Source organism: Podarcis bocagei (assembly GCF_964188305.1).
Source record: "Podarcis bocagei genome assembly, chromosome: 12".
NCBI classification, from domain to species: Eukaryota; Metazoa; Chordata; class Lepidosauria; order Squamata; family Lacertidae; genus Podarcis; species Podarcis bocagei.
Window position 1 is genome coordinate 22,896,777 of NC_138137.1, and position 26,157 is coordinate 22,922,933.

Sequence of the window (26,157 nt, forward strand, 5' to 3'; positions counted from 1 at the left end):
CCTTGTCTTCCGTCCGTGTGTTGCTCTAGGGTGCACTCGATCCACGATTGGTTTCCAAGACATCGCGAGAGTGACTTCGTTCGCTTTTTTTCTTCTTCCTGACAGCCGATTGGTGCAGCGAGCCTGTGTGGCGTCAACCCGGGACAAAGATGGCGGCGTGTAGTTTTCCAGCGGCACCCTGTCGGCGTTAGTAGAAAGCTGCTCATCGGGGAGGCGATAGATCCGGTCCGGGGCATGTCTGTTTTCCACGACGAAGTGGAGATCGAGGACTTCGAGTTCGATGAGGAGACGGAGACCTACAGCTACCCGTGTCCCTGCGGGGACCGGTTCCTCATCACGCGGGTAAGCGGAGTGGGGTGCGCACGCGTGTATTCTGAATTCAGAAGTGCCTCCATACATAGGGAGAATTCAGAAGTACCTTCATACATAGGGAGAAGGTTTGGATCTGGCGTTATTGACGGGGCTGTTTCCTCTGAGAGTGTACAGGGAACACAGAGTGTACAGGGTACAGGAACCCTGGCAGAGGGCCTTCTCGGTAGTGGCACCCGCCCTGTGGAACGCCCTCCCACCAGATGTCAAAGAGAACAACTACCAGACTTTTAGAAGACATCTGAAGGCAGCCCTGTTTAGGGAAGCTTTAAATGTTTGATGCATTACTGTACAGTATTTTAATATTTTGTTGGAAGCTGCCCAGAGTGGCTGGGGAAGCCCAGCCAGATGGGCGGGGTATAAATAATAAATAATTATTATTATTACTCCTGCTTCTACCCTTCATTTTCTTCTACATGGCTCTCTACTCTGCCTCTTGGATCTTACTAGCCTTTGCCAAGAAGGTTGAATTGTGCTGATACTCATGATCACAAACAAGGAAGTGCTTGTCTCCTTCAAGAATGACTGGTTACTGCTTTGCCCTGTCCAGGCGATGATAGACTCTTGTGTGTCATTGCAGGAGGATCTGGAGAATGGTGAAGATGTAGCCACCTGTCCAAGCTGCTCACTCATAGTAAAAGTCATCTACGATAAGGTGAGAAGTCGGCTGGGGCACCTGAGGTGCTTGTCCTCATAAATATGTCTTCGTAAATGTGTACATAAGAAGCTGCCTTATCCTGAGCCAAACTGTTCTAGACTGCTGTTCTCATTTAAGTTCTGTTGATTTCAGTGGGAACTAAGTGTAATTAAGTTGGTCTGGATCTAAAAGGGTTGCCATATTTCAAAAAATAAAAACCAGGACACCCTGAAAGTTGTTGAACTTTTTAAAGGAAGACCCAAAGTGGTTCGGCTTATTTTTTTAACAAAAACGCCAAAAAATGTTATTTCCACCCCGCCCCCAATTGACTTGCCATGATCCAGGAAAAAGCAGTACCTAGAAATCCCCCCCAAACGTCAATTCTGCCTTTGAAATCACGAATGTATGGAAGCGCAAGGCCCCATACACCTGATGACATCTGATTGTGTTCACCAGCCATCAGAACTGATTTAACACTTGAGCCTGCAGGGCTTTCCCTTCCTTTCCTCGTCTCAGCAGTTTCCCATGCACACCCAAAATCTAACGGGTTGGGAGATCAGATTTTGCGGGAGGGGGACTACAGTGGGAAGTAGAAGAAGAGGAAGTCTAATTGCATGAGACTCGTGTGACACTTGTTATCACCCATTATTTTCAGTTTTCACCTTCTGAGACATCCATGCACTTGGCGAAATAATTTGCTTGCAAAATATAATTGTAATCATTTTGCGGGCCACAAATTCAGCATGAATTTTAGACAAGGGTGGCAGTGACTACTGAGAAAATGTATGACACCTATTTTTTAATATCTATTTTAGGAACAATTTATGTGTGGCGAAGAAGTCTCTGCACCACCAGCAAACAAAGAACTGGTTAAATGCTGATGATCGCTTGATGAACTTTGCTGTTCCTGGAAAATTTGGGCAGAAAGATGCAAGCACGCCTGTTCTGAAGAGACTCTGCATATAGCAAATTGCTCTTTCTCATCAGCTTCATCAGTAGTTTGAGAAAAAGAACTGATGTGTCAAAAAAAATCATGTATTTGTGTGCATAAGTTCTTAATATATTTAAATACATGGAATATTCTTCCACATGTGAGATTGAAAAGGGTGACAGTCCACAATACATGAAAGTGTTAAAAGTGCTTGTTGCACTTCTCGGACAATGGATTCTTCTATGTAGTGTACAGAACGAGCTGCTAGATCCTATAATATGAGCAAGAAGACTACGCTGTGTTTTTTTTAAGAGGGGGGTTCTGTAATAGAGGCTAAATTTGTTAAAGTCAAGCTTATACCAGTTGTCTTGATGATCTTTTGTTTTCTGCAAAGCTGCATCATGCTAAACCCTCTTGTCTTGCCAAACTGAATAGCTTACAATGACGTTTTTGTTTTTCTTGGTGGGTTGCTGTAACACCAGACCTGGTATTTCCAAATATGGAGCCCAATCTTTCTGTACAGTGGGTATGGGAAACCTGTGGCTCTTTATGTGTTGCTGAACTACAACTCTCATCACTTTTGGCCATTGGTCACAGTTGCTAGGGCTGATGGGAATTGTAATCCATCAACATCGGGAGGGCCACAGACTCCCCGTACCTGTTTTCAGTTGGCTTGACTTAATTCTGTTTAAACTTATGTAAACTATTAGTTCTTATATATGCCACATCAGCTAGTCTCCCTAGAGAGAGATCCAGTTACTGCTGCCTTCTTATATTTGTATCTGTAATCATCATCACTGCCTTACTTACTTGGTTTGTGAGTGGACTTTTCAGTTGGGCTTGCAGTTTCAGGATGTGAGATTTTGGTGACACTTTCCATGTATTTATTACATTGATTCTGAGTTGGAAAATATCTACCCTGATGACTTCAATATGTTTTTCCTGAATTCCTGTAAGTGCACCTAAATATCAGGTTTTAAATGATTAGATGTCCTGTCCACACAACTGTAAATCCTTCAGGCTTACAATTTAATATTTAAATTCCTAATCTTGGAGCTGTGGACAGGCACACACTGATTTTATTTTTACTGTTTTCCACTAATAATCCAGTAGCGGTGTTACAAGAATCTTTAGAATCAAGCAATCTATTTAACTTGCAACCACACAGAATGACATTGTGCATTTGTGCAATCAAATATGTTTCTTTGCTGTTAATTCCATTTGTTAACAGCAGTTGCTTTTGGTGGCCAATAGGTGGCACTGAAAGTTTGTAGACTGATATATTTTTAAAGTACCAATATGTCTGAAAAGTAAAAAATAATTATTCTGTATTTTAAATGAACTTTAACTTGCTGTTCTTCAGTTGTTTTAATATTTCTGCTTTAAAGTGATGGATTTGTGTAGAAAATGAGGTTTTACAAAACATCATACTTTCTGCTTCAGCTATAAAATTAAGGATCTTGTCCATCAGAGTAGCTTTTGCACCATTTGACCCTTGAATATCACAGTGGCAGAACTACTGAGTACCGACTTTGATTTTCTGATTGCTTTGTTGGCAGTAAAAAGTGAGGCAAGCTTGGGAATCTCATCTAATACACTATGGTTATTTAAAAAATCACTTTAATATTGAAATACATAGGAGTTGTTCTGGTTTGTGAAACCCATGCTAGACTAGAATGGCTTTTGTTTTTGTTTTCCCCCCATTTCATTTGGTTTCATTCCAACAAATCATTTAAACCATATAAACATATATCAACTAGCTCCACAGCCTGTTTTACGCATTGCGCAAAGCAGGCATTGCTTATGAAAGGTTCGTGGCAGCAACCAAAGGTTTCATCCCTGATGGTGTCACAACACTGATGCCCTTCAGAAACATAAAAGGTATTGTCAGGGGTTTAGGTGCAGAGGCACGGGCAAGGGAGGAAACAGAGAGCGAAGGGGAGGAGACAGAGGAAAGGATGAGTGATGACGACGACCCGAGATCTCCCAGTCTTTCCAGTGAATCAGAGGATTCACAGAAAGGAGCACCAGTGGCCAGGGCAAGGGGGGAATCTAGAGAGGCACCCCAGGAAGATAGAGCCAGAGGAGACTCAGGGGGGAGCAGCTGGAAATCGGGACCAGCGTCACCGCCAGGAAGCAGGGAAGAGGAAAGGAGCCAGGGGGGAAGCGCTGGCAGCTCACCACAGGAGGGAGGGCAGGAGTCAGGAGTGGCCACACCTCCATCGGGGAGCGAAGAAACGGTTAAGAGGAAAGTGGAAGGTTGGGCGCGCGCGCCAAGTTCAAATGCAGAGGAAGGCGGCGCAGTGAGCAGCCCCGAAAGGGAACCAGGTCCTAAAGCCCGGCGCAAGGAGGCAGAAGGGTCCGGGTCAGCGTCAGAAGAATCCCGGAAGGAAGAAGCCCCGGGGGGTAGAGGGACCCAGAGGAGGACAGTCAGGAGGAAAAGGTGGAGCAAGGCTAGGATATTAAGTTGGTGCGCACGGGGCGGAGACTCAGACGGAGCCTCGCCGATCTAGCTAGTAGACGTAGAGTTGCAGACAGCAGCGTGAGAATGGAAACTGTAATTCAATAAAGACTTTTACTTAATGACCGCTGGCTAGCGTGATCCTCTGTGAGCTAGGATCTTGAAGCAGCTCTGACAGGTATGATGCCTGCTTGACCTTAGAAATAACCTCCTCCTACTGATGGCCTCCTGATGATTTGGACTGTTAACTTCCAGCAACTCCAGCCCCAGTATGACTGTGCTGGATGGAGCTGATGGAAGTTTGTATAGAATGGCCTTTGTTTATCTGGTTTGCAGATATACCCATGAGACCCAAAGTGTGGTGATCCCTGCATTAGACCTAGTCTTGCCCTCTGCAGCAGCAGAGAACTAGACTCTCCACTCTTTCATTTGTCAGCTCTTGAGGTATTTGAAGAACGTTGTTTTGTCCTCCTTCGTCTTTTCCTTATGGTTTCCACACAGAAGTTGCTTGAAAAGCCTCAGTCAGCAGCTTGGAGGCAGCACAACCTTATGTTTAAATGAAAAGTGCCTGTGGCGCTGTCTACAAGTGAAACTCCCCAAAGCACCTCTGCACATAGATGCTGCCGTATGGAGGTTTGTTTGCATTGGTTTCCTTGTGGATGCCATAATGTGTGAGCTGTCATTTGTGGGACCAGGCTTTCCCCACCATAGATGCGTAGTTAGACTGACCAGATAAATTTTGGCCTGCTCTGCAAAAGCATAGAAGCCTGCCCAGAAAAGCGGATTTTTCACTTTGATTGCTCTCACTTCCCAAGCTGACGAGCAAATTCTCTCTGAATCTCCACAGGGTTCTTAATCTAAGAAGTTCCAACGCTAAAGACTGCAATAGCGCAGACTTCAGACGTTGGTACATTTTTGAGAAAACATTTTAGAAATCAGTGAAATACATTGATATATTCAGTGATCTGAACCAGTTCAGTTCTGTCAGTATGCTACCAAAATTAAAAGTTCTTCTCAGAGGAGGATTTGTCAGCCTGCCAAGTTAAGCCAAACTTCGTTCAGCAGTTCTCTTTGCCAGCCCCACACAGATCGTGAAAGACCACCCAAATGTAGAATTTCCACTCGGGAGAGTCGAATTTTCCTTGCTCACTGTTTTTTTCTTTAAAAAGGAAAAGTAGTCGTGCTGTGTCCTTGGTTCTTTTCCATACCAAACAAAGCAGGAGTGTATTTTGTCATTTTGGTTTCGCCCCTCCCTTTCACTGGCTCGAGACAGCTTTGTCGTCATCACCTGCAAAAATAGGGCTTTACTTTTGATAAATTAACCAAAGACGATATGCAATCCATGATGTGAACAGTACAAGCATTCTGCAGGCTCCCTTGAACTCCCATTATGGAGTAAGTGGGGACATATTTGCCACACACAACAATATATGCTTAAATCTGAAATCACGCATTTGAATTAATTTAGATTTACATCAGCATAAAAACTTTTCCAGACATTTGGCTTTGGTGTTTGACATTGACCTGGCAAAGCTATGACCACAATCTTCCCACATATAAGTATTTCGACATGATTTCTCCCACTGTGTTCCTTGGGCTCAGTGGCAAACAAAGACTAACATGAGAAAATTCGCTTGGGGCAAATTTTCAGGTGGTCTGTTCCATTCCTTATATAAGCTGGGCTTTGAGTGTGAGGCCCCCACCCTTTGGAATGTCTTCCAGTAAAACATTACATAAGCACTGTCTCTATTTAGTCTTTCAGCATCTGCTGAAGATCTTCCTCTTTCAACAAGCCTTTGTCCTGTTATGCATCTGTGTTGGAATTGTTTTAGTTGTTTTTATATACAGTATTGTTTTTAGATGTTCATTTAAAGAACCCTTGGCAGTACTTTTCAATATATTGATCAGGATTGTTTGTTTAGCTCGTGAGGCCTCCACTTGAGTCATACTGATGCTCTTCAGAAAAGATTTTTTCCAGTTTCAAGAAGAATAGTTTTAACCTACTTTTTATAAATTATACAACATACTAAATTAAACACGTGCCTTCTGGCAGTTTGTTCCATAAGATTCATTGAAAGAAAAATATCTCAGTATCTTGCATCTGTGTAGCTGGTCTTTATGATATCTTTCCATATTGCCCAGTTAAGCATTCTGTGCAACCTGAAAGCAGCATAAACAAAAGTCATTTCATCTCTTCTGTATCTCCTGTTTCCTGGAATCAACCCAGCATTCACTGCTATACCAAAACACTTCGGTAAATTTTGGGTGGGAATGCACGACTTGGGCATCTGTTATGTTGTCCATTTTTTGTTCCAAGAAAACATACTCAGCTCCCTTTTCTTGCACCTTGGAATCAAAGGGATGAAACGATAATGGGGTTTAGGGAGGTCTTCATAGTCATCTCTCATCTACATGGTATGAACGATCAAATCGCCACATCAGATTGGCCTCCTTGTTACATTTCTGTAGACAAAGGTCTGTCTTCATGGCCCCAATGCACTTACCAGAAAGAAGATGGACAATCATTCCATTCTGCACATGAACAAAGACCAAATAATGTTAGGCTTATCATCAACACTATTTATCAGTCACGTAAAATCACTATCTTGTGTTTTGTTTTCAATTATGACATTTCTATTCCATCATATATGAACTGATCTCGGGGCACGGTGTGGCATAAAACAATGGTCAATACAATAAAACAATAGCGTAAGCACCTTGCTGTATTTCTACAGGCCAGAGTCCCAAAGAAATGTAGGAATTGCTCTTAATGGATTTGCAGTGGCTTGTAATGCGTTGGCCTGTTTCACTGCTGATTGGTTGGTGTGGTCAAGCCATACACCCTATCACTTCTGGGATAAGGGCATATTCTCACACCTACTCAAACGTCAGGTTGAAAAAGGCCATCCCAGTTTTGATCTGCGCAGCGTTCCTTTGTCTAGTTTGGGACACGTATTTTACATGAAGCCGATGACAGGACTGTGGCATAAAAACAGAAGTATTTGCAAACCTCCAGGCGCCTTGACCCATCAAGCTATTTTTGCTAGTATAGCCCTGAGCCAAACTTGCCACATACCTCTGTCATATCCCAGTGCTGTGAGCTGTTTTCCATCTTTTTTGTACAGTTTTGAAGGACAACTTTTTCACGCTCAACATCAAAGCAAAGCTGGGGCATGGAACCAAAACAGATTTCCTTCATGCCATTGTATTCAACGTGCTAAGGAAGCAAAAGAACAACACAACTGGAGAACGGAGGAGGGGGGAGCTAAAAGACATAATTTCCTGTTTGTGCTTGCTAAAATAAGCACCAAATGAAAGAAGGAAATGCCTTTTTTTTGCGCATGGCACCCAAGCCAATAAGAAAGTGATGAGATGTTCCCCTTTGGGGTGTGAGATGTGGGCTAGGCCAACCAAAACCTGAAGCCAGGAACACACTAGCTTAGACAAAAGGTGATGTAAGGGGTTGGAGAAGCCATAGGTGCTAATCTCGGCCACTAAGATAGCAAAATTTTGTGGGGGTTTGTTTTTAACCAGCCACAAACTAGCACAAAACAAAGGGAGATTTAGCAGCAAGTCATCCATTTCTAAGCTACTTGTCTTACCCTGACTGATTTTGCAGCTTAATGTGGTGGTACAGGTTAACTTCTCATAGAATAATGGCGAGAGCTGGGGAAAGACTCGAGCCGCAAGCTTAACCAGCCTATGGTAGTAACTTTAGGTGAATCACTCTCATGCATTTCACATTATTTTCCGAAGCAGGGATCTAACTTGATATAATTGTGTGCATGCTTTGAAAACTCAAATTACCTGGTTGATATTGTCACTACAAGGTGACAGTGCAAGACAGCTGCCACCAACATCCTGTTGAGATCTGTACTCTGCACAGAGTCCAACCCCAGTATTATACAGCTGTAAATAAATATTGATACTGAAATAAAGGCAAAAACTATGAGTTAAAAAGAAATTTATTTCCCTTTTACATTTATCATTTTTGTCTGTGTTTGTGCATCAGTTTTACAATCCAATTTGTGTGTGTGTGTGTGTCTATTCATAAGTAAGCCCTATAGCCTTCAATGGGACTTACCGCCAGGTAAGTATGTATAGGATTGTAGATTTCATGTACATTTTTAATCAAAGTCATCACATACCAAGGCAAGTTTAAATAAGTTCATATAATAAGGACTGAACAGAATCATTTGTGTTTTAACATAAATAATAAGAGTGTGCATTACATTCAGATGAATCCCAAACTGAATCAGGGTGCCTTGGAAGGCTTTTTATATATGGCATCAGGTGTAGGGCAGGTGAGTGGGGCATGGCTTCATGGGCCAAATGAGAAGACCTAGTGGGCCTATTTTGGTTCACAGGCCAGAAGTGCCAGACCACAGTGGTAGTTGATGTACCCGCTAATGTTTTGTGGGCAATTTGTGGTTGATGCACACCTCTAAACATAGTGTGCAATTAGCTTTTTTCAAAATTAGAGAGGCACAGTGGAATCTCATTTCAAACATGGAAATTTAACAAAGTAGTATTGCGTTTTAATTCTTGAGATTGAAATTATTAACCTTCTCAATGTCATATTTTTGTTTCCAAAACCTGATTATGTTTCCACCTCTTAGCATAATGTCTGATGTTTCATCTGCTCTCTTTAAGAATGCAACCCCAAACATCATACACATGTCTGCTCTGAAGTAAGCCCTGTTGTGTTCAGTAGAACTTACTCCCAGGAAAGCGTGTACGGAATGGCAGTCTCACAATTTCACTTAGGCTGCAATCTGGTATAGCAACTATGGACAGAGCTTCATCAGCTTGGAGCTTAGCGATTTTCCTCTGGATGAGTACCACTGAGTTCAGAATACCATTGACCTTAGTGGGGCTCATCTTTAAATAGGATTACACTGAAAAATTCAACTGCTGAAAAATTCTAATTAGCAATATGCATGCGTGGCTATGCATGCATGGCAATGACTGATGTAGTGTTGTTTTCCATTGATGGGGGGTGGAGCTGATTAGGGGTGTGTCTGCACTATTTTGTGTCCTGTCTGTCTTTCTGCTCTTTTAGATGTGGTAGCCAATTTATGTTATGCTGTACCTCCATGGCAGCAACTCATGGCACTTTCTCAAAAATTTAAAGGGGTCCACTGGCCTCAAAATTTTGGCGACCCCTACTTTACATAAATAATAACACTAAAAAGTTCAGTTGCCAGAAAGTTTGATTTAATAATGAGCCTCAACAGCAGTATAGATTTCACTTGCCTTGCCTGAAAATCTTGGTCCATGCTGTAGTGGGTATAGTTCAGGATACACATCTGAGATAAACCATTGGAAACTTTTGCATCCCAGTCTCTTTTGCAGTAGAACACGCTCTGTGCAGTTCAGCTTCTCAGTCTGTGGAGAGTACATAGAATAGTTTACAAAGTTATTAAACACCCTTATATATATTTGAATATCTGCATTAGTAATTCACACTGCATTGTAGTTTATTTCTACCATTCATTAAACACAAGTTAACATTACTGTTATTGTTCATATAATTATGAAAACTCAGCTTCTTTTATCAATTAAACACACACAAATATCTGGCGCAAATCTACACTGGTCGGTTATAACGTTAAAAATGTGTTATAAAAATGTGACATCAGAGGGCACTGCAGAGCAGCGATCCATCTGCAATGGGAAATTGCACTGAGAGCTATATAACTTTTTTATAGCTTTTAATAGTGTTTTTACATATCAGTGTAGATCCAGCCTTGGTCTTAAAAATGAGACCTTAACACGAATTTTTGGATCACGTGACTGTCACATCAATATCTGTGCAAAGTCTGCCCAAATCATGCATGGTAAATGGAACAAATCATGTAAAAGGAACCATATTTCGGGAACATTTATTTTACAGAAGTAAATGGGGAAAAAATGAAGGGAAGCAAAAGAAAGTAGGAAAGAACAAAGGAGCATGGAAAGGTGTTGCCAAAAATTGAAGGGTGCAATTTTTGTAGAATTTAATCTTTTAATTTGGCTCTCCCTGAAGAGCAACGACTTCTGAGGAATTTACCTTCTTAATTAAGTGTGCCATTTTGTCCTGTTGGTAAAAGAGATCTTTAAATGAACCCAGCCAGGTCTCAGCTATCTGGATTTTGTTCCTCTCTACAGCTTCTTCAGCAGGAAAGTTGTATGGTATGCCTGTTCGATAGACATGTCCCACCCGGGAGCATGGAAGGATTTCTACAGAGCCACCACACAGCCAGGCCTGAAACAGAAGTGAAGCTTTGTTTTCATTTTCGATTTAACATGATCCTGTCTTGGCATGGATATAAACAGAGGCGCTGAGTTCCGCCCAACATAGGAAGAGCCTGCTGCGCCGTCGCTGCCGCGAGGCCCGGCAACACCTACCACTGCTGCCGAGAGTATATTTCGTGTCCAACAATGCCCTTTAAGCCCCATGCTTAGCTGAAAGAAGATGGCGACAGGAAGCCAGTGATCCCTGGGCACTTTCCCTTCAGTTCATCCTTTCGATAAATAGCCATGCATTCCAAGTAGCCATTTTGTGTTACAAATGCCCTACGGCAGTTATTCTGCGTTATGCCATGCACTTGTGCGAGATTGTGGCCCAAAAGATGTGCTTTTTCTGCAGGTTTTTGCAGCTTTTAGGGTGCCACACAAGATTACCACTGCCCTCAAAATGGCTGCCATGCCGTCACGCAAAAAGAGAGAGGGATGCCCCATTTTCCTCACGACTGTTGAGGGGTATGTCATGTCAAAACATGATTATCAAAAGAGATGAGATGTATTTATCTCAAGTGCTTACCTTTATAGATAACTCAAGATTTTCAGCTCCCCACGGGGTCATGTCAGAATCATAACCCCCTGTATTTTGGAAATAATGTCGGTCCACTGCTACTACTATTCCGGGTATTGCTGGACTCCTAGAGAATGTTTAAATGTGTTAGATTTATTTCATTTCATTTTTAAATATTTTATTCTGCTGTATTTCCTAATGCATAGAGAAGTAGCATAGCACAAAGAAATGTCTTAAAAGTCTCAAAATAATAGTCAGAAGATATATGACCACCTCCCCAGCAGCTGTGAGAGATTTGCTAGCTGATTCTTAGAGGTAACAGCAATAGGTGGTGAACCATTACCTGATGGGACTGATGGGAGACAGTCGTACCTTCTTTTCGAGTTCTGGCAGTGGCTTCCAGTGGAAATCTAATTTCCAGTCAAAAACACCTCTTTGCAGGCCCGCAGAGGGATAATACTCAAAGGTCTTCCAGTCAATGACATCGATGACAGGAGAGACAATCCGTCTTCTGGAAAGAGACAAACATCCTGTTCGTTTTTACGGATAATTTGCGAAACTTGCTGAAAGTGTGCAAGAGGAAGATAGTAGTCTCAGGGGAACCCCCTGGGTTTCTTGAAGCGCAACAAATCTTTAAGAAAAATAACCCGGGGGGGGGGGATCAGCCCAATGCAGACTGAGCAAGGTCAGTGATTGCAGAATGCTAACTTAACTGTTGGGGACGGGACTGAAAAACTGGTTAATTTGCATCTTAAAAAGCAGAGACATCACCTTGCCAACAAAGGTCTGTATAGTGAAAGCTATGGCTTTCCCAGCAGTGATGTATGGAACTGAGAGCTGGACCATAAAGAAGACTGATCGACGAAGAATTGATGCTTTTGAATTATGGTGCTGGAGGAGACTCTTGAGAGTCCCATGGACTGCAAGAAGATCAAACCTATCCATTCTTAAGGAAATTAGCCCTGAGTGCTCACTGGAAGGACAGATCGTGAAGCTGAGGCTCCAATACTTTGGCCACCTCATGAGAAGAAAAAACTCCCTGGAAAAGACCCTGATGTTGGGAAAGATTGAGGGCACAAGGAGAAGGGGACGACAGAAGACGAGATGGTTGGGCAGTGTTCTCAAAGCTACAAACATGAGTCTGACCAAACTGCGGGTGGCAGTGGAAGACAGGAGTGCCTGGCGTGCTCTGGTCCATGGGGTTACAAAGAATCATATACGACTAAACGACTAAGCAACAACAACATCCCTACTGAATTCAGGGTTAATCCCAAGATGACACTGACAATTTGCTGGTGCACTGAGAGGTATTGTCTGAAAGCGAGCATCTCTGTAAACACCCAGGTAGACCAGAGACTATTCATTGTTGTCATCCCGCTCCAGGAATAATGGCATGCAACAGGCGAGGGCAGCTGTATCATGAGGCAATTGCTTCTGCTTTCAACTTGTTCCTGAATCCCTATGTTCGGCTGACGCAGCATCATGCGACGTCCCCATAGTGAGGTGAAAGCACCCTGCCCACCCTCAAAGATAACAAATGGAACCACATTTCTTGGAAGCAACAAAAGAGAAGATTAGGAAGGAGCATTCTGTACAGTGGTGCCCCGCAAGACGAACGCCTCGCGAGATGAAAAACTCGCAAAATGAAAGGATTTTTTGTTTTCGAGTTGCCTCGCAAGACGAATTTCCCTATGGGCTTGCTTCGCAAAACGAAGCTTGCCCCGCAAGCTCCGGGGACAGCGGGAAGCGCAGCGCGTCTTCCCCGCTGTCCCCGGACCTCTTTTGAAGCAAGGGGCGGCGGGGAGAAGCGATCTTCTCCCCGCAGCCCCAGGTCCGGGGACAGCGGGAAGTGCAGCGCGTCTTCCCCGCTGTCCCCGGACCTCTTTTGAAGCAAGGGGCGGCGGGGAGAAGCTATCTTCTCCCTGCAGCCCCTTGCTTCAAAAGAGGGGACAGAGCGGCGCTTCCCCTCTGTCCCCGGACGGTTTCCATAGGAACGCATTGATTGATTTTCAATGCATTCCTATGGGAAACCGTGCTTCGCAAGACGAAAAACTCGCAAGAAGAAAAAACTTGTGGAACGAATTAATTTCGTCTTGCGAGACACCACTGTATTAGTCAAGGACTTTAAGCAGAGGTTGGATGGCCATCTGCCATAGATGCTGTAGCTGAGATTCCTACATTGCAGGCGGCTGGACTAGATGACCCTTGAGATCCCTTCTGACTCTATGATTCTATGACAATGCATGTCATTGTCTAAAGTGAATTTATATCTAGATGTTAGGATAGAGATGATAAGGAAAACAGGAAGACAATGAGAGATAAAGGAGGTGCTGTGGGATTGGTGGAAGTTTGTTTTTCTTTTTAGTGTTTATATTATTAACTTGTAAGATATGGATTTTTTGTTTTTTGTTTTTTGAATGTTGGTTTTTGTGTTTTGTGTATTGTTATTTTTCGATATTTTTAATGTTGTTGTTGTGTGGAAAATACTAATAAAATTCATTGTCTAGAGTGGGGAAACCAGATGTTTTAACAAGTTCTAGCCAGTGGAAAAGGAAAATATGGAATTCCATGCTAATTAATAAGGTTACGGAATATTAAAATTTATGAGGAAAAAAGAACATGCCAGAGATTGTTTCAAAATAATGGGACATGCCTTATAAATTTTAATAAATAGGCCAAATGACTCTGCCCTGATGGCTATATTTTGACCATTTGATATGATGTATTCATGATTTGTTGCTACTTTTTTTAAGCCAACAGTTATGAATGAAATGTAATTACTGTTCATGAATATTTTAAAAAATGCAAAAGCAATCGTAGTAAAAATGCTATAACTTAATGATTGACCGGTGGGCAAGAAAACAAATTGCATTTGAAATGCATTGTATATAAAGTTAATATTACTCAGAGAAGACCCACTGAAATAGACAGACATTATGAAGGACCATTAATTTCACTGGGTCTGGTCTGAGTAGCACTTAGCTAGATACAACCCTGAGACTGTAGGAAGAAATAGTTGAGTGGATATCATATCTCCTTCTTCTGCTTTTTTTTTGGGGGGGGGGTATGCAAAGCACACACAGTACAGTACCGGCTCCTCTTTTTGTTGTTAAGAAGTGTGGCATTAACTGTAACAACTTCATGGTGATACCAGAACCTATTTTTCGGGGGGGGGGGGAGCACTAAATCACAGATTTAAAATGTTCTTATGAAGATATTGCTACAAAAATAGTAAGAGTGCCAGATTCCCATGGTTTATAGCTATGAAAGGATTGTAAGTTTTAAGGATGAATTGTCAAGAAAGGAATGGAAAATGAATGTATTTTAATCTTTCTCTCTGTATGTCATTAGCCAAATTCCCAAAGAGTCAATGTGATAGCGTAGCTGGAACAATGTTTAAGCTAGAGGGGGAAACGTACGTTATTAAATCTTCTGGTTGTAAATCAGCATGATCCTATGGAAATAAAATGAACACAAAACAAATTTACACCAGTTAAGATTCAAAGTCCAGTCTGGCTACAAATGATTATGTTTTTTTTACAGAGCAAAACCAAAAGTGTGTGTGTGAGGGAGAAACTTTACAGACTCAAAGGACTATAATGAATAATAAAATTAGCCTTGCTATCTTACCTCTTGTTTGTACTTAAGTGCTTCTTTTGAAAGCATCTGTTTTTGTCATAATCACAGAAGAATATAATCTTTTCATAGTGAATTTACTACAAAGGCATCAATTTCCAAAAGAAAATAAGAAGAAAGTTGGCAGGTGCTTCTTAAATTCCTTTCATTTTTATTTATTTTTTGCTTCAAAATTGGCAGGCAATCAACAGCTCCTCAACACTTTGAAATGGAGCATAAATTACTGGCAAGTATCTGCCAGTGTTACTCTATAGAATCAGGCAGTGTGGGGGGGGGGGACCGTAACACACACCCCCATCTCAGAATGCCTTAGCAACACTGGTTCCAGGCAGCTGAGCTGGGAGTCTGGGTCATGAGGGACTGTTTTAAATGTTTTCTTTGGAATATGTCAGGAGTGGGAACCTGTGACCCTCCAGGTGTCTTCGGACTACAAGTTTCAGCAGCCCAGCGAGCATGTGAAATGGTCAGGTATTTTGGGAGTTGTAGCCCAGCAATATGGAAGTTCGTTAAAAAAACAACCAAGGGTTTTTTGTTTTTTGAATCAAAAATAATTGGCAATGAAATGACTTCCCCTGTTTATACATAAGCATGAACATTGTGCATTATTCTTAGAGGTTTAATATAAATATTGAAGTTAATTACGGTAATTCATCTATTTTTAAGCTTAAATAAACTTTAATAGTTATTGTTATTGATTTATACAACACTCTAAAACATGCCCCAATAAATCATATCTGTTGTCCTCAATTTGTTTTTCAAAATAGATTTTCTCATATGGCTCTGGTATGTATATTGTTAAAGCCAGATGCAGCTCGCAGTTTGGGCAGACTGACCACATCCTTTGGAACCCACAAAAAGCTGAAGTTTCGTAGGATCTCTTTTTGCATAGGGACACATTCCAAAGAAATGCCAAACATATGAAAACAAAAACAAAAGCTGGGAAGCATTAAAAATTTCTCCCTCTTCTACCCAAAAAAGGAAAGGAGAGGCCTTGAACCTCAGCAGATGCCAAAACACATTTTATGAATATACTGTACTTAAATAGCCCAGGGCATTTTGACAGGTATCTTTGTCATGGGGAGACAATGGAGAGTTCTACAGTATTAAAAAAAGTGCTTCCAAAATGTTTTAGATGAAACAGCACCTGCTCATGTCAGAGACTGTTAAGTTGTGGGTGAACATATCAGACGACACAGCGATTCTTCAAACACCTCTCGTTTATTCGCAGGCCAGAACAGAACTGAGCTGAAGGGTTCAGCCAGCCTGCTTATATAGAGCTCCATTAGAACGCAACAGTAACCATTTTCTGTAACTATCCAATCACTGAATGTCACTTTCAATCCCTTATTTGCATATGTGGACCTGAGTGAAAACTATCTACAGTATCCTCCTGCTGGCCCAGGGTGAGAACTTCAGTACATAACAGAGACAGATGGACCAAAAAAAGTAGTACCTTTGTTCTTGAACTTAATCCGTTCCGCGAGTCTGTTTGATTCCCAAAACTGTTCGAAAACCAAGGCACAGCTTCCGATTGGCTGCAGGAAGGTCCTGCAGCCAATCAGAACCCATGTCAGACATTCGGCTTCCAAAAAACGTTTGCAAACCTGAACACTTACTTCCAGGTTTGTGGCGTTCGGGAGCCGATTTGTTTGACAACTAAGCCGTTGCGGAACCAAGGTACCACTGCACAGCACACCAGGATTTCTATCCACCCCTTGGATAGCCCATGCCATAGGTCACGGATTGGTTGGACACAGAGGAATAGTGGGAGGAACCAGATGGGTGACCACTTAGGGGGGGGAGCTCAGAGCCTGGGGATTTGGTGGTGGGACAACGAAGAGGCAGGAGATTAGGAGGTGCAGGTTTCAGAAGCTGAAGAGGTGACAGGGCTCAGAGAGCTGGGAGAGTCTGTGGCAGAGAGAAGTCTAGAATCAGAGGCAGAAACTGAAGCAGGAGAGTGGGTTGAAGGAGGTTGAGAGGCAGGGATGAGTCAGCCTGGTGAAAAGTCCCAGGGATTCCATTCTGGTATACAATGGCACCTTGGGTTACAGACACTTCAGGTTACAGACTCCGCTAACCCAGAAATAGTACCTCAGGTTAAGAACTTTGCTTCAGGATGAGAACAGAAATTGCGGTGCAGCGGCAGCTAAAGTGGTACCTCAGGTTAAGAACAGTTTCAGGTTAAGAACGGACCTCCAGAACGAATTAAGTTCTTAACCTGAGGTACCACTGTATCAGAATGGAAACGCAGGCTGTTGCCCTGTCCTAACACTCAGCTAGGAGTTTTCCATTGTTCAGAGGAAAACAACGGGGCACTTCATTCTCTCCAAAGATGCAGCCGCGCTTGGAAACCTTGCAGGCAGTAGGTGGCAGACTGAAAAAGACAACTGATACGGCTCTTTGTCAACCTCCCAAACTTAACACATCAGTGATGGTGTTTGCAGGCTTCCCAGCTGAGCCTCAAGCACAGAAATGCAGCAGGCACCAGCTGGTTGCCTCCCATCCTTCTTGAACCCATTTCACCAGTCTCCCAGGCCTGACACTCGACTGGGAGATGTGTGGCCTTTCTGGACCAGACAATGGAAAAAAAATATTTTAAAATTAACAGGTCAAGCAACGTAGGCACTCCATGCTTACCTCCTGAACTGTCTCTCAGGATATTGTAAAGAAGCAGAAGCACGAACAAATTGTGTCTAACAAGTGTATAACATGAGGAAGCTGGGGTTTTTTGCTGCTATTTCTTTTCTGCTCTAGCAATGTCTCGTGTGTGAACTAATGCATTCTTTCAGAAATTCTGTTTGCTTATGAATGTTTCATAAGCTTTGGAAATGCGAGATCTAAAAGATGATGATGCAACAAGTCTGCAATTTTGTTTCCCCCCAAATGCTAATTGGACAAAAGTCGGCTGGATTCATGTTCTGCATTAATATCATTGCGCATACAATCCCTTCTGGTAACATTTATTATGCTAATTAATTTTGTTAATATATGATTTGGTTTCTCATTCTATAGTGTGCCTGTATAGTAGGGAATTATTACTGAGCATAATGTATGTGTGTGTGCAGGGTGTGTGTGTGTGTGTGTGTGTGTGTGTGTGTGTCTGTGTCTGTGTGTGTGTGTTTTGCTTGTCAAGAAGCTTCCCAAGTCCTTTAAAATTTTATCAGCCCTCTGAACACCAAATGCAGCCAAGCGCCTCACATCTCCAGGCACCATAATTTGAAATAAGTGAATACTAGATGTAGAAAACAATTTTTTTTAAGGACATATATGTGGCCTGCAACAAAATGTTGCAGCATGAAGTTCTCCTGTTCAGTGTCCCAGCCAGCCATGCCCTCCACCATCATATTCCATTCCATTCCCCCTTCCAGCTATGTTTCTGCTACCTCCTCAACAGCCAGCCAGCATTCCATGACCACTGAACAGATGCTTGGCCCTCAAGGCCCCCCCCCCGTTTTAGTTTTCCCCCCCTTAAGATTTTTTGTACTTATTCAAACCTAAGGGTCTCCCCTAGTCTGATGGCCCTTCTGTTTTGAGCATTTTGGCTCTATAAGCAACGGTCAGTGGCGTAGCGTGGGTTGTCAGCACCCAGGGCAAGGCAAGTAATTTGCGCCCCCTAACCCGTGGATTTGTGCCCCCTAACCCTAACCCCCAGATGTTGCGCCCGGTGCGGCCGGCCCCCCTGCACCCCCCACGCTACGCCACTGGCAACGGTGCTCATGTCTGAACATCGGAAATAGAGGGAATGGCAGTCAGGGAAGAGAGCAGAACTTAAGGCAGAGGGCAGAATGCAGTGTAATAAAGGAAACTGGAGATTGCCAAGCCCAGGTTTCTCTTAGGAGACTAATGAGGGGCACTTCAGAGGAGAATCACTGGGATTGGTTCTCAGTTGAGTTTTGAAATGGGAAGCAAACCTAGTTTGAGAAAAAAACAGCCAGAGGGGCATCTGTAAAGGAAAATTGGCAGGCCTGGGTAGGTTTAAGCAAATCTCCCCTCCTCTCCCATGTTTGATGCAGTGTGCCTCTTAATACCAGTTGAAGGATCACGCGGGCAGGGAGAGTGCTGTGACACTCGAGCTTCCCATGGGCATCCAGTTGGCCTCTGTGAGAACAGAGCACTGGACTCAATGGGCCTTAGGCTTGATATAGCAGGGCTCTCCTTCAGCCCCTCCAAGTGTCCCTATTTTCCAGGGACAGTCCCAGATTTATAGAAGCCATCCTGGTTTCTGATTTGATCCCGGAATGCCCCACTTTTCCTTAGGACGTCCCTATTTTCATCGGAGAAATGTTGGGATGGTATGGAGTTATGCAATCCCTGAGCCAAGCAGATAAGTAACTATACAACCTTTAGAAGATATCTGAAGGCAGCCCTGCATAGTTTTATTATGTTTTTATATAGGTTGGAACCCAGTCAGATGGGTGGGGTATAAATAATAATAAAGAAGTTATTACTGTATTATTATGGAACAGGATGTCCCTATTTCTATCGGAGAAATGTTGGGGAGTGTGTGCTTCATGCCCCATGCTTCTGCATTCCTGTTATCTCAGTAAATGTTGGTTGGGAAATGCATGTTTACCAAGACAATGCCTAGTTCCACCCACAGGTCAACCGCTGTCAATGTTGGTTTGGGTATTTGTCAGTAGCTTATGAAAACCTGAGCGTTATGATCAGCATCAGTCATTCTGTCACGGCAACCCTGTAGGCTGCAACCATTGTCCCCTAACAATGGACCAAGACAACAGGAGGAGAGCAGCAGTCATTTACCTGTCGCTGGCTAGTCTGTCCAAGAGAGGCTCCAGCCAACCTCTGTGACACTCGCAGTGGGAGTCCATGAAGACCACAACGTCCCCCATGGCTCGGGCAGCACCAAGCATGCGGCCTCGGGCGACCCCCAGCCTTTTGTTGCTCCGAATCAATTTCACACCTGCCAGCTTAGAGATGTAGTCACTCAGGGATGACTTCAGAAATCCTGCCATTGAAATAGCAATGGTTTGAATTTTAGTTCAGAGTTTGTAGACCTCTCTCTAAGAACCAAGCTTGCAAATGTTTCCAGATGCTAGCTTTTATTTTTTTCTCTCTGACCCAGAAATCTACAGAGTCAGAAGAAAACAAAGCAAAGAAGAGCTTTATTTAATATCTAGGCCTGCCGGTCTGCCTGTTTATCTACCTGTCTGTCTTACCAATTTCTATATTGTTTCCTTGGTTGTTGGACTAATTCATACATGGATTTGGATTTGATATCCCGCTTTATCACTACCCTAAGGAGTCTCAAAGCAGCTAACATTCTCCTTTCCCTTCCTCCCCCACAACAAACACTCTGTGAGGTGAGATAGGCTGAGAGACTTCAGAGAAGTTTGACTGGCCCAAGGTCACCCAGCAGCTGCATGTGGAGCAGCGGGGAATCGAACCCAGTTCACCAGATTACGAGTCCACTGCTCTTAACCACTACACCACACTGGCCCCCTACACCACACATGCCTGTACCTCACTGTTAGCAACAAATCACTATTCAAAATATATGATATGCAACTGAGAGTTTGAACTGCCTTTACTGAAGAAATAAAATGGAAGCTTCAAAGGGTGGGAAGGTTGGACATTTGTCAAGGCACCAAGAACCACACGAGGCCCATCACCCAAGCAGTGCTACTCTGCACAGAATATCCAAGTTCTTCTTGGAGTGGGGGTCCATGGACACTACAATTAAATGAAATAAGTAAAAGAAGCCAATGTGAATTTTAAAGTACCGAACACACCAAACCATTCCTCTGTTTATCCAACATGACCAGTGGCGTAGCGTGGGTTGTCAGCACCCAGGGCAAGGCAAGTAATTTGCGCCCCCTAACCCTGAATAAGCCAGGTAGGGGCAGAGAGCTGCGAGTGCGAGCGCGCCCCCCCCCCAGATGTTGCGCCCGGTGCGGCCGGGCCCCCCTGCACCCCCCACACTATGCCACTGAACATGACCCTGTTAATACCGTGTTCTGCAGACATCTGTTAGGAACAGTCTGGCTGTGGGAGCCAGGTACCTTGCTCACTCAGGTCATCTACAAGGATGATTTCTTTGAGAAAGTCCTTCGGGGCTGTATCCAAGACACTGTGCACTGTTCTCAAGAGAGTAGACCAGGCTTCATCATGGAAGCAGATAATGACACTTGCTGTAGGCCGACTGAGGCTGGCTTCTTGCTTCAAGCACCTGTGTAAAGGACAAAATGTAAACACTGAAAATTACTATTATTATTTTAAATTCACTGTTAAGTACAGCCCTACAAATTACATGGAACCAGGCTTGTGCCTGGCTATCTTACCTTATACATACACATATTTTATTAACTAAAAATTTCAGTACTTCAATCTTTCAGTAGGACATCCGATTTCATAAACTCTCACAACTGAGACAGTATTCACAATGCAAGGTAAAATTAAGCAGACATAGGTTATGTTGTTATCAAGCCAAGTAATGCTTAGGAATTAGGTCTGACAACAGGGCTCTTGGCAAAATCAGAGGAAGTCAGTTAATATCTTGTTTATTAATAAAATCCATGAAGATATACCAAGTTTCCAAGTTTTGACCCCTCTATTGTGTTCTATCAATTTCTCCTCCATAGCTAATCTCCAGATTCTACTTCACCAACCCTGTAGAGCACAACTCCCATCATCCCTGACCACTGGTCCTGCTAGCTAGGGATGATGGGAGTTGTAGTCCATCAACATCTGGGGACCCTATTGCGTATATTAATATTGCACAGCTTGAAGCAACAGGACAAATAAAAACGGACTCCTCTTGGATATGTACAGACCAAAATATGGTTTCAAAGCTTCACTAACAGAACTTTCTTCAGACAGACACAAAAACAAATATTGATACATCCAAATTGTTGCATAAAGAATCTGCACAGGGTCAGATTCTTAGCAATATAAAATTACTCCAAACAGACCTAAAATCAGTGGTCTTTTGGTTTAGCTGTAACTCTATACATGCCCTGGAACAACTGTGCTAAACCGGACGTGTGTGGGGGTTTTTTGTTTCAGGCATCAGTGCTGACCCCAGAATGTGCTAGCCAAGCAGAAATTGCCTGCATCTGCATAATTAAATCTTTAGAATCCAATGCCATATGTAATGCAAAGACAGCTATAATGCTGCCATTATTCACCTGCCTTGTGAGTGAATGGATGCCAGCCAGCAAGTTATATATTGCTTTAATTAAAACAAGTGACTGTTTTCAATCTCCTGTAAAAATCAAAGCTTATCCTCTTTCATTTAGGACAATATCACCTTATTAAAATAAGATTTCATGGGTGGAGATCCTCTTGTGGCTCTGCTTTAGCCCTGTGATGTGAAAATTGGCTAGTATGACTCAGGACAACCTGTGAGAACTCATGGAAGGTACATGGCCATGTGCATGTATGCTCTGATGCAGCAGTAGAGCTGATGAAACCCACAATCTGCTGCTTCTTACCTAATGTTAGGGATGGTCTTGCATTTTGCCATCCTTCTTTCAGTTACTGAAAACACTATAGAATATCATCATCAACCTTTATTACGGTCCAGAGACCCAACAAATCGTTACAAAGCAATACACAACTCATACAGCCTACCTCCAGGTTAAACAAGCATTTCGTTCAGAATATAGGGATCATTGGTTCTTGCAACCACCAATAAAAACTTGGTCACTGCTAATGTTCTAGCATTTGTCCGGTCTTCCAATAGGAACCTGACATAGTGAGCCTCTGATTTTCCCGGGAAAGGTACCAGCAAGGGTAATATCAGTTCAGCCCTGGCTTGCTCATATTTTGCACAGTGCAACAAAATATGTTTTATGGAATCGATGTCTTGAGCACACGAGCAAAGTCTGTCCTGGTAGGGAACTCCTCACAACACTGCAGAAGGAAAGACGTTTAGTCTGGCTTTGGTGAAAAGCCTTCGATAATTTGGTACTGTAGAATATAGTTGATACAGTTGATATTTCAAAAATATTGTAAGGCTGTTACAGGTATCAGTGGTTTGGGGAATCTGGGCTTCTTGGTTTCTTCCCATTTGAGTTTTCTCTGACAGTGTTCTTGCAACTTAAAAGTTTGCATGAAATGGTTCTTAAAAGGTATTGGTTTATCTGTTTTGTTTTCCTGACTTTGTGCTAGTTCCACCATGAAATCCTTAATTGTGGCATTACAGAACTTAATAAGGATTATATATGATGCATACAATCCTTCTACTGTTTTGCATAATACGTTTACTAAGTAGCCATATTGCTTATAAGCCAAGGATTCCTGCGGGGGAATTAAATACATCGTAAAACCGGATTATAAGCTGTTTAAACAGTATCTCAGTGTACTTCCTGTACAAGTGTCATTTAGTACTAGAATAAATTCATTTCATCTTCTATATGAGGTGGATATCATGAGCATGCACCTTGGCCACTCACATCTATAGTTACAGGTTGCTACAGGCAAGAAAGAATTACCCCTGAAATTATGCACCTGCTATTAAAAAAAGCGTTTTTCTTCAAATGTTCTGCCATTCCCACATTTCCCAGCAGAGGCCACCACCCACCTTATTAAACATTGAAACTGCACACTCAGATTTAAAACTTGTTATGTACCTGGTTGAAGGAGGACCATTCCTTCAATTGCTAAAGAAAGTGGAACAGAAGCAGCTGTGGTGAATTTTTTAACTTTCCCCAAACAGTGTGTTGCTCATTCCTTTGTGTCTGAATTGGTATATCCAAGGTGACATATCAGAAGCAATAAGATTTGCCAGTATTATGTAAGGGTCAGAAAAGAGAATAAAAAATAAAAACATCACAGTGTATCAATGAATTACATTCCACAGTTGCTCTTAAATTTGTTTTTTGCTTGTTATGGATGATGCGACAAAATGTCAGCTGTTTTCTTCCAAGTTTTATATTGTTCATTCTGGGTGACACTTGCTGCCACAACCCCCCTTCTAATCTAGGGAATGTTTTTAATGTTTGATGTTTTATCTTATTTTTTTATATTCTGTTAGGAGCCTCACAGAGTGGGCGGGGTATAAATAATAAATTATTATTATTAAACACACACACGGGGGGTGCGTGCGCTCTGTTTGGGGGGCAGAGGGGGGGGGACAAATCTCACGTTGAGATAAAAGAGATCTGCATTCCAGAGAGGGGCGAAAGAATTTTTGTTTCTTGAGAACTGGAAAGGTCAAGGTTAATTAGGAAGCTTTACTTACAAAGAATGCCGTACCTCAGGTAGCTCCCTGTGCAGAGGGATCTGTTTGCTGAGCGCTTCATTAAACCCATAAGTTTCCAGGCCACCTATTGCCAGCTCACTTGCCTCAGTCCTTTCTCCACCTGGCAGAGGAAGAGACTTCAGCAGGAACTCGGGTCCTCGCACCTGTTTGCTCCCCTCTTGCCTTCTGCTTTGCTGCCCGACCATTCGGTATCCTTTCCTGGTTCTGCTGTGGTTCCTCTTGGCTGTGAGTGACCCTACAGCCACCAAGAGCTCATCCTCCTTTAGGGAGATGAAAGGCGACAGCCCCTCCAGGGGCAAATGCTGCTGACTGTCCTCCTGAGCATCTAAGATCTCTTGAGTTTCGCCGAAATCCACACGGTATCCTTCTTTAGGGACAGACCTTGCAGGCTGGGGTATCTTCTCCTTGTTCAGATCTTTGACGGATGGGTTCAGCATTGTTACCATCATCAGCAAAAAGGCCAGCACCAGCACCAGCAAGAGGAACTGCAGTTTCTGTGGCCCATACCTGCACCTTCTCCTTGGGTACATAGTTTCAGTAGCAAAGTCACACAGATTGTCATGTTAAAAGCCAGTCACACATGCCTCGTGAAGCTGTTGTCTGCTTTCATTGCAACCCCTTGGGGGACCAGCCTTGGATATTACCGCTGATGCTTCATTCCTTTACTTGCAAATAAAATCCTAGCTCTTCAAATGGCTATATTTACTTGGGAAGGAGACCTCACAGATTAGATGGATTCGCTGAGCAAAAAAATGATCTCTTGTCATTGTACAGAGTTCCAGTTTTGTTTCTGTTTGTGGGGGAAATGCGACGAGTCGGCCAAAAAGTCCATTAAAAAGTATCTTAAAAGTTGAACTATTTCCTTCTAATTCTGAAAGAGGAGGGAAAAAATAACAACTCCAAATTGTCTTGATGGTTTTCTTCCACAGGTTGGCTGCAACAGCAGAAATAAATTCCAAATGTTGTCAGAGATGCAGAGGAAAAGGACTTTCTGTTGAAAGCAGAGTTGACAGTTCTGTCTTCCTCTCCTCTGATGCTTCGAGATCAATTGATGCAAACTACTGGGGCTCAGTTTCACACATAAGTACACACTTTGCCAGACATAACAGAGCAGTGAGTGAGTGAGTGTGTGTGTGTGTCTTTTTCTTGGTCCTAATGCCCTCACTGTTCTTCACCTATCAAATCAGATCCTTGCAAGCAATAGAATCAGGAGGGGATGGGGGAGATATTGAAGCTGAAAACCAATCAGGATGTACAACTCATTATGCTCATTCAGAATTTCCTTCCTAAACAAGGGAGTGTCTGTTGTAAAAAAGAAAAAAGGCACATTCTGTTCCAGGAGTTGAGAATGTTTTTGATGCATTACTACACTATTAAAGAATCATGAAAATAAAACAGGCTTTTGGAGGAACTCATTCTGGATTTGTTTGATATTGCATTTACTGTATATCCGGCCCTTCCTTCTCAGAAGGCCAAGGCAGCAAAGATCCCTCCCTTTATGACTGCACAACACCCCTGTAAGGTAGGTTAGAATGAGAGCTGGTGACTGGCTATCACCCAACAAGCTTAAAAGCTGCGTGAGGATTTGTGACTAGAACTCCCCAGCTCTAATTTAATGGCTACACTATTCCTTGGAAAAAAAACTGTTAAAAGGATAATTGATTCTGCTCTGAAGATTTGCAGAGCAGATATTTCTATATGGAGCCAGGTTAAGGGGTATAGACATGCAAGTGCATAATGTGATTGGAAAAAATAATCAGAAAGTTGCTAGTGCAAGTGTCTATTCCACAGACTACAAAAAGAGCAATAACCGCCTTAATTAATGTTGCCACTCAAACCCTGACCTCTGCATGCAGGTAATATGATTTAAGCCACAGAGGGAGGGAGTCTATAATAGTAGAAATGCTATTATTACTAATAGGTAAAGGTAAAGGTACCCCTGCCCGTACGAGCCAGTCTTGCCAGACTCTAGGGTTGTGCGCCCATCTCACTCTATAGGCCGGGAGCCAGCGCTGTCCGCAGACACTTCCGGGTCATGTGGCCAGCGTGACAAGCTGCATCTGGCGAGCCAGCGCAACACACAGAACGCCGTTTACCTTCCCGC

At 42.8% G+C, this 26,157-nt stretch overlaps 2 protein-coding genes across 5 annotated transcripts; one reads left to right on the top strand and one right to left on the bottom strand.

The window, feature by feature from the left end:
• The first annotated feature begins 112 nt into the window (after window positions 1–112).
• On the top strand, window positions 113–2,248 carry DPH3 (diphthamide biosynthesis 3). 2 transcript variants are annotated; one of them, XM_081165015.1, is made up of 3 exons: window positions 113–342; window positions 950–1,024; window positions 1,822–2,248. In XM_081165015.1, the coding sequence occupies exons 1-3, from the start codon at window positions 235–237 to the stop codon at window positions 1,885–1,887; spliced, it is 249 nt and encodes an 82-aa protein (XP_081021141.1). In that variant the 5' UTR covers window positions 113–234; the 3' UTR covers window positions 1,888–2,248. The 2 variants fall into 2 exon arrangements, with proteins under 2 accessions (XP_081021141.1, XP_081021142.1); XM_081165016.1 differs by having other exon boundaries at window positions 224–342; window positions 869–1,024.
• A 3,058-nt stretch (window positions 2,249–5,306) lies between these two features.
• On the bottom strand, window positions 5,307–25,245 carry GALNT15 (polypeptide N-acetylgalactosaminyltransferase 15). Of its 3 annotated transcripts, none has more exons than XM_081164628.1 (9): window positions 24,033–25,245; window positions 20,851–21,017; window positions 19,592–19,796; window positions 11,538–11,705; window positions 11,204–11,321; window positions 10,451–10,645; window positions 9,655–9,786; window positions 7,475–7,615; window positions 5,307–6,930 (listed from the first exon to the last, which is right to left on the bottom strand). In XM_081164628.1, the coding sequence occupies exons 1-9, from the start codon at window positions 24,581–24,583 to the stop codon at window positions 6,796–6,798; spliced, it is 1,812 nt and encodes a 603-aa protein (XP_081020754.1). In that variant the 5' UTR covers window positions 24,584–25,245; the 3' UTR covers window positions 5,307–6,795. The 3 variants fall into 3 exon arrangements, 2 of the variants coding, with proteins under 2 accessions (XP_081020754.1, XP_081020755.1); XR_014000941.1 differs by lacking the exon at window positions 5,307–6,930 and adding an exon at window positions 8,206–8,326 and having other exon boundaries at window positions 7,476–7,615; XM_081164629.1 differs by lacking the exon at window positions 5,307–6,930 and having other exon boundaries at window positions 7,511–7,615; window positions 9,660–9,786.
• Window positions 25,246–26,157: the final 912 nt, after the last annotated feature.